The sequence below is a fragment of the Oncorhynchus masou genome, chromosome 26 (assembly GCF_036934945.1).
Source record: "Oncorhynchus masou masou isolate Uvic2021 chromosome 26, UVic_Omas_1.1, whole genome shotgun sequence".
Taxonomy (NCBI): domain Eukaryota; kingdom Metazoa; phylum Chordata; class Actinopteri; order Salmoniformes; family Salmonidae; genus Oncorhynchus; species Oncorhynchus masou.
This window is the reverse complement of record NC_088237.1, coordinates 13,482,500-13,491,087: the sequence shown is the minus strand read 5'-3', so window position 1 is coordinate 13,491,087 and position 8,588 is coordinate 13,482,500. Positions and strand designations below refer to the sequence as shown.

The following is an 8,588-nucleotide window of genomic DNA, read 5'->3' as shown; positions in this document are numbered from 1 at the left end:
ACATATTCTATTCTGATTTACAATACAAGTGACTCCAAAATTACATAATATATTATTTACCATACATTTCTTTTGGAACAAAATAATCTGAAACACAACAAAAACAAACAGCAAATGCATCCAACAAGGTTGTAGAGTCACAAGCTTTATGTAACCATTGCATGCGAGGAATATGGGAGCAAATACTTTGCACTACTTTAATATCCATATAAGTGAATGTGTCCCAATACATGGGTCCCCTAACATGGGGGGGACTATGTACAACATGTGCTGTAATTTATAAACAGGTCACCCGATATGGATGAAAATACCCTTAAATTAAAGCAGATAGTCTGCACTTTAACCCCAGTCATTGTATCATTTCAAATATGTCACTATCCCAATACATTTTGGAGCTCACTGCATCTCATTAAGGCCTTAACACTGAACACAAGTGCAGAGACTGGGGGATAGCTTGTGTTTGAACACGGAGGCTGTTTGAGCGAGAGGCCTCGCTGTCAATGACAGCCATCCCGTTTCTATTGGCGACACTCCCGTAACCATTATCAGTGACACTTTCGTTGCCATTGATGACCGTCCCCTTGCCATTGCCAACCATGGCGTTGTCCTTAACCACCATCCCATTTTCATCAGACAAGGCCTTCACATCCTGGGGAAAGGGCAGGGATGGAAATGTGGATGTGAGGTGTGGAACCTCTAGAATGCCCCCTCCTTGCCCTCTCCCCTCTGTTGGCCCGGAGGATCAGGGCGGAGTGGCAGTCTAGACACACCTTGTTCACCTTGTTGCCATCGTACTCCAGAGTTACTTTGTTGTCTGAACACCTCCAACACACCACCTGACAGACAGGTGGACACACAGGAAGTCATGGTCATATCGGTCTGGTTATGTTAGAAAGAACGGAAGTACAACACTGAACGTGAATGTCATTTCAACTAATCATAACCTCACCCCAGCCTTAGGTCAAGTCAATGTGAAGTGTGTGTTGTGTGTACGTGTGTGTTAACTCACACAGCCACAGGCTCTGCAGTGGTGTCTCCATCGGGTGAGGGCATTGAAGGGTTCGCTACACTTCATACACATAGTCACCTCATTGTCCCTGATCCATCGAGGGGCACGCCGACCCAGCTCCTCCATCTGTTCACGCACACAGGAACAAAAACCAACACTCAAAATCAGTTCAGTCTCGCCATGTTGTTTTACCACCCGCACATGCAAGAGGATCTCAAATTAGTTGTTTCTCCTTCCCTTTTGCTAAATGATCAGTTCCCCTCCACACCCACTTGCCTGTGATTTATCCCTCTATATTAATTCAGGGAGCATATCGTACATATGGAGGAACACACACAAAAGAATGGAAGAAAACATTCTATCAGTCTCTGTTTGCACAAAAATAAAGGGTCCTTACAGATACCTCTACTTCTTTAGAAGTTGACTTAAAAGTCTCATTCTTCTGTCGGAAAACATCAATAGTGTCCTGGAAAGCCTGGAAGTACAAAGCACGTCAGACCATGTGTACTCTCTCTATATACTCATCATGTGCCATTGGTCATTTAAACATGTTTCAAAATATGACAAAGCACTGTTACCTTTAACCAGTCCTCTTTGTCTTGTTCAGAGCTGGAAAGACAAAGCCACATGTTAACATTTATACGAAACATATACACATCCATCCAAGACCTTCAGGTGAGTTATATTATCGTGACACCCCCTCCCCTCACCTGGCCTGAAGGTCCAGGGTCCTCTCCAGGGTCATCTCCTTGCCAGACACCTGGAAGGTGTGGGGGTGGTGTTCGTTGGTGGTGCGCTGCACCGTCATGCCCTCCAAGTCAATCCGTGTCCGCACGGTGAACCGCTGCCCCCCCAGGCTGAACCGAGGAGTGCAGCACAGTAGCATGTTGTTGAACTGGATGGACATGGGGGGGGGGGCAAGAAAGACATGAGGCTTTTAAGTATGAGCCACAAGAGTCCTGAATGAGCCGTTAATGCAGGAGTGTCAATCTCATTCCACGGAGGGCCGAGTGTCTGCGGGTTTTTGTTTTTCCCCGTTCAATTAAGACCTAGACAACCAGATGAGGGAGTTGCTTATTAATTAGTGACCTTAATTCATCAAGCACAAGGGTGGAGCGGAACCCCGCCCTCCGTGGAATGAGTTTGACACGTGTGGGTTAAATGGATGGATGTTCAGTGGTTCCTAGTCAGTGAAGTGCAAGATTCTGACAAAATAGAGATGATTTCAGTTCACACTATACATAGCAGAAAATCATGTCTGTTCTACACTACACATAGCAACATTATGTAATGTTGCGTCTTCCTAAACTCCATAAGGTCTCCATTGGGAAAGAGGTGGTCTGACTTCAATGGGACTTCCTGGTAAAATAAAAGGTTAAAATATTGTGAGCTGGTCTAACCAGGAAGAGGTGTCTCTCCATGGCGGAGTTCCTGGCAGCTAGCATCAGGATGCGTCCCTCCCGGATGAACTCATTGGAGGGGTTCATCACGTCCTCCTCCCCCAACATCTCGTAGATCTCCAGCAACTTCTTCAGGTTCTCCTAGAGGACAACGAGGCAGAACAGAGGATGTTAGACAACAAAGCAGATCCCAAACTTCTGTCCAAACCGATAGCAAAATTACAAAGTACAGATGGTAGTGGTTAACAGTAGTAACCTCTATGCCTAAAGAGAAATGGTCTCTAGATATACTGTACTGACAATTGCTATCTGTAGTACGTAGAGGATTAGCATATTAGTTCTGCACGTACTGATTGGCGGATGGCGCTGTTGGAGTGTGTTGCTGCCATGGAGATGACCTGCAGAGACTCTGAAGGCAGGCAAAGAGATCAACACCTTATTTTTTTAGAAAAGCAAAACCACAAAACCTAATCTATTATGGTTTCTGTGAAAGTTACTACAAGTCTGAGTAAAAGTGATGACACTGCGTGAGTCTTGGCTAGTAAATGAGGACTACCTGAACTCTGCTACAGTAAGAGTGAGGCCAGCCTTTGTGGATCTACTGTATGTTTGACTATGTCTATGCTACAGTAAGGCAGCTCACTCTCTGCATGGCTGTGATCCGAGTCATCATCAGGCAGTCTCTTGAGGTAGTTTCTCAGCAGCATCTCATAACGAGGTAGTCTCTGGACCGGCTCCAACATGTGGTGCTGCAGGGTCAAACTACCACACACCTCCCGACTCTGGAAGATAACAGGAAATCAACAACAGGGCAAGATTGACTAAATGTTTCCACCACTGGAAAGTTAGCACCTATTGATTTTCATTAGGTGAATGGTGAAATGCAGATTAAGAGAATGAATAAGATATTCATCACTACTGTGGACGGTTCTTACATTTGCACACACTGTATATAGATTTTTATATTGTGTTATTGACTGTATGTTTGTTTATCCCATGTGTAAATCTGTGTTGTTTGTGTCGCACTGCTTTGCTTTATCTTGGCCAGGTCGCTGTTGTAAAGGAGAACTTGTTCTCAACTGGCCTACCTGGTTAAATACTGGCCTACCTGTATATCCTGTATGACGTTCCTGAATGGTGCGGACCTCTCCGTCCAGACTCTAAGCAGCTCCATGGAGTGGTCGAAGCTCATCACGTACTCAGCATACATCCTGAGGAAGGGAGCATGCTGCTGCATGACATCACCCAGACGAGGGCTCACAGACCTGTGGGGTCAAGGGTCGGAGATCAAAGTTCAAAAAATGATTATTTAATCAGTTTAGATATGCTAGCGATTTAATGTAGGAATGTTAAAACTACTGTGGTCTTTGTGAGGCCGGATGAATTACATAAAATATAACCATATTTTTAATTGAATAAAAAGGTTCCAATCCAATCATGTCCTTCAGTCCCATTATAGATAAGGACTTCTATTGCATCATCTATTTGGGTTGTCTCACCATTGGCCCATGTGCGTCTCCAGGTCTGGAAGTAGGAACTGGCTGTGGAAGGTGTGGATGGCGGAGATGTTGGAGAAGATGGTCCTCACCACATCTACAGGGAACAAGCCTTTACCAGCCTCCTGAGTCAGCAGAGCACAGAACACCTGCGCACACACATGTTAAAACACCGCTAATCAACACATACTGATCAAGTCATGTGGCGATAACTACAGTGGATGAACAGAAACAGTGAAGTTGACAGTGACACACTGACCTGGTCTAGCAGGTGAAGGCGGGCAACATAGGCCCTCTCTGTGAGTAGAAGCTCGTTGGCAATCTTATACAGCTTCTGTTCAGTGGAGTCCTGCACCCTCACCTCCTCACTCCCTCTCTTCATCTTCTTCTCTTCTGTAGAGCTCTCCTGAAGCATGGCCTCCTCCGTCCCAGTCGCAGCTCTGTGAGAGGGGGACAGTTCCATGTTGAGCCCTGTATCCACCTTCCCTCCGTCTCCTACATGGCCGTTGAACAGTACAGCGTCCCACATCAGGTCCAAACCGTACATATTTATGGGAGAGATTTCCCTCGCTCTGCCCTCCCTACAGGCCACTACTTCTGCCCTGTCTGGACTGTGAGCATTCAGTCCTGTGTGTGAGCTGTCGGTAGACCCACTGCCTGGGTCTCTAGGCTGGTCCAGGCTTATAGAAGTGGTGGTATGTGTTGGGCCGCTGTTAGCTGATCTGAGCACAGACTGGTTTTCCTCAAGGTGAATGAGGTCAGGCAGGCTGCAGGGTGATCCTGCCATCAGTCTATGTCTCTTTATCCTGGCTCCAGGGCTTCTCAGCTGGTTCAGCCTGGATCCCGCTCCCTTCCCTGGGGACTGAGATCCTAGTCCACCCTGTATGGAGCTCTTTCCTGGGCTGTGGATTCCTAGTCCCTTTCTTGGGCTCTGGGTCCCTGGTGGTACCCCCTTCACCAGTATATGGCTAGGCCTGGTCCCAGGACACTTTCCTGGGCTGTGGACTGCTAGCCCACTCCCTTGGGGTCCTGATCCCTTCCCTGTGATTAGAGCTCCTCCTGGCCCCTGGACAGGGCTCTTCCCAGGGCTCTGGAGATGGGCAGGTTGAGGAGACACTGCAGACAAGGAGGGAGGAGGGAGAAGCTGAGTAAGGGATCTATCCTAGCCTGGTTCCAGAACAAAACATAAACGCAACATGTAAAGTGTTACTCCCATGTTTCATGAGCTGAAATAAAACAAATCCCAGAAATGCTCCATACGCACAAAAAGCTGAGGAGTATTTCTGTGAGAAAAAAACTCATTCTGATTGGCTGGGTCTGGCTCCCCAGTGGGTGGGCCTGCGCCCTCCCAGGTCCAGCCAATCCAGAACCCCTGCCCAGTCATGTGAAATCCATAGTATAGGGCCTAGTTTATTGATTTCATTTGACTGATTACTTTAAGTGAACTGTAACCCAGCAAAATCTTTGAAATTGTTGCGTTTATATTTGTGCTGTCTTGCCAACCTCTATTGGCATGACAATGACCATATAAGTTGGCAAAACAGCACAAACAGATTTAGGACCAGGCTACATTTATCTTGCAGTGCACGTTAAACCACACTCCTTTCAGTCCCTGTACTGTGCTTTGAGTAGGGATTTCTTGACAGGGCTCTTTCCATTGACCTCCTCTCTATGAGGTAATGATGCTCCCACTGCTACAGTACTATACACAGAGCCACATGTACTGCTGCTCAGTTCTGAGGGAGAGCGAGAGACTGGACACCTACCAGTGACATACAGTAAGTTACGAGGAAGTTAACCTAGTTTGAACAGTCCATCCTCTGTAATGAATCAATAATAATCAATAATCAATCTGTAATCGACACCCCTGTGACATTGGTTGGAGGGACAATCTGTGATTGCTACAGCCATTTCTGGACTTTGAGATTGGTGAAATGTGTCCATTGATTCTTGAATAATGTAACTTGCAGATGACTAATGAGCTTGGATCAACCGTTTTACCGCGACGGAACGCAAAATGTAAGCGTGTTTTGCCCCGTTGTTTGTGAACAATGTACTTGTAAACAAAACACTATAACCTCAAATGGTTAAAACTATAGTTTTGGTCTACTGGATGCTCAGTCTTTGCATCCATAGCTGGGGTCTATGAATGTGAGAGTGGTTGCATTTCTCCACCCCTATTCTTCAGCTGTTTACAGGAACATTAGCGGGATGGCTGCTTTGTTGTTTGAAATGTAGATTGCCCCTTCAACCGTTGTACCTTGTGTAAAGTACGGTATCTTTAAAAGGTGACCGTTTTTTCCCCTCCCCTTTTCTTTTTGGTTAATTATATTTTTTCAATTGGGTTGACTAATGAGTGAATTGTCTGTAAAAACTGAATAAACAGTGAAAAAATAAGGAAAAAAAGTGTTTGAGCAGGAGAATGGTCTGTCACCTTGTTACAGAATTCATAATGGATGTAGCGCACTACTCGACCGTTTTTTACTCCAAATGTGGTGCCTCTGAATTCCTTTGTAAATGAAGTGGCCTCATTTTTTATTATGATAAAGAGGACATTGTTCTTTAACTGAAGTCGTTAGCTCGCTTATTCTACGAGTTTCCAATGCTTTCGGGAGTTTTCCCAATGATGTCAGGAGAAATGAAATACAAACAACTGCATTCCTGGACAAAATGATGCCAAGCTTAGTGATATTATTAACAATGCCAGGAATCAAAGTGAAACAGCTAAATTCCCCACGCGTCGCTGAGATGGTGTTTCTCCCAGTCACCAGACTGCTTTTCAGCCTCACTTCTCTCAACGTGTTAACCATTTCTAGTCTTTCTTGACGTCACTGGAAAGATAATCGGCTCCATGTTTTAACCAACAGACTGCAGTCGGTGTCTACTGAGGAGGAGTGGACGACTAAAGCGACCGTTTGTTGTTTTGAAGTGGGCAAAAGTTAGCAAAACTGGATTTCAGGCTAACATTCCAGTCCATGTACTCAGTCATGCTGTTTACCGTGATAAGGAGTGTCATGATAAGTCAGACAGACTGCTACCCGGGCTAGGTAAAAATTAGATGGAAAGAGCCAACTGTCAACACGAGTTTAGCCTAATAACGCTGACTCTTCAGTATTGGCAGAGTTTGTGTTCACAGACACACACTCAAACCCTGTGTGTTTGTCATACAGTTGCCAGTTAAATCGAATGTTAGTTAGCTAGTTTAAATGGCACTGTGAAATAGTCAACCAACTGAACGAACAGTGTTTTTATTTTATTTTACCAGGTAAGTTGACTGAGAACACGTTTTCATTTACAGCAACGACCTGGGGAATAGTTACAGGGGAGAGGAGGGGGAAGAATGAGCCAATTGTAAGCTGGGGATGATTAGGTGACTGTGATGGTATGAGGGAGAGCTTGTGAATTTAGCCAGGTCACAGGGGTTAACACCCCTACTCTTACAATAAGTGCCATGGATTCTTTAATGACCTCAGAGAGTCAAGACACCCGTTTAATGTCCCATCCGAAAGACAGCACCCTACACTGGGCAGTGTCCCCAATCAATGCCCTGGGGCACTGGGATATTTTTTAGACCAGAGGAAAGACTGCCTCCTACTGGCCCTCCCCCACCACTTCCAGCAGCATCTGGTCTCCCATCCAGGGACTGACCAGGACCAACATGCATGTTTCTGGTCAAGAAAAAGCCCACAACTTCAATTCACACGAGTGTCCCTTTTTGACTGAGTGGTCAGTCTGTCAGAATGGTCAGTGTGTGACTGTCTTGTCAGAGGATGTGTAAGGGGCAGAGCTTCCTGAGTGAATTCAGGTGACAAAACAGTTCCATCAATAACTCAAGAGTATTTGGTTAACATCTTACCTAGGTTGATTTTTTTACTTCTGACCCTATGACCTACTGTCTCCAGATTATTACTGGGGGCAATAACATTAACATGAGGCTATGGTGAGAAATACTGCCATCTCCACTACATCTTCACAAACAATAAACCAGTACATTAGCATGTAAGGGACAGTAAATCACTGTAACATATTATACCAGTCAGCTGTACTCAGTCAATGCCTTGGCAGACATCCCAGACACTCTCTGTTATGGCGTCAGCACTATGTAGACTAAATCTAGAGAGCCACAGGCAACCTCCAGTCATTTTGTGCAGGGGAAAGGAGATTTCAGTTTAGCTCAACTTCAGTAAACCCGAAGAGCTGAGCCCTGCTGCTGCCAATTTGCACAGACAAACACACAACACCCAGAGAACATTGTTTACAAACATATTCAGTGTTGTGTCAGGATACACACCCACCAGGGCATGCCAGTGGTAGATTAACATAACTAGTGTTGTGTCAGGATACACACCCACCAGGGCATGCCAGTGGTAGATTAACATAACTAGTGTTGTGTCAGGATACACACCCACCAGGGCATGCCAGTGGTAGATTAACATAACTAGTGTTGTGTCAGGATACACACCCACCAGGGCATGCCAGTGGTAGATTAACATAACTAGTGTTGTGTCAGGATACACACCCACCAGGGCATGCCAGTGGTAGATTAACATAACTAGTGTTGTGTCAGGATACACACCCACCAGGGCATGCCAGTGGTAGATTCATTTAACTAGTGAAATTACCAACATGTTCCTCTTCTGCCTTAGACAAGGCTGAGTTCACCCACTTCAGTAAAAAAAATAA

The 8,588-nt window shown here is 45.4% G+C and overlaps 1 protein-coding gene across 1 annotated transcript; it reads right to left on the bottom strand.

Moving 5' to 3' along the window:
* Positions 1 to 529: 529 nt before the first annotated feature.
* Positions 530 to 4,384, bottom strand: LOC135514540 (FYVE, RhoGEF and PH domain-containing protein 4-like). Its single transcript, XM_064937970.1, has 11 exons — positions 4,165 to 4,384; positions 3,909 to 4,054; positions 3,518 to 3,674; positions 3,053 to 3,191; positions 2,760 to 2,818; positions 2,410 to 2,550; positions 1,720 to 1,904; positions 1,588 to 1,618; positions 1,407 to 1,484; positions 1,010 to 1,135; positions 530 to 836 (listed from the first exon to the last, which is right to left on the bottom strand). The coding sequence occupies exons 1-11, from the start codon at positions 4,366 to 4,368 to the stop codon at positions 630 to 632; spliced, it is 1,473 nt and encodes a 490-aa protein (XP_064794042.1). The 5' UTR covers positions 4,369 to 4,384; the 3' UTR covers positions 530 to 629.
* Between the last annotated feature and the right edge of the window lie 4,204 nt (positions 4,385 to 8,588).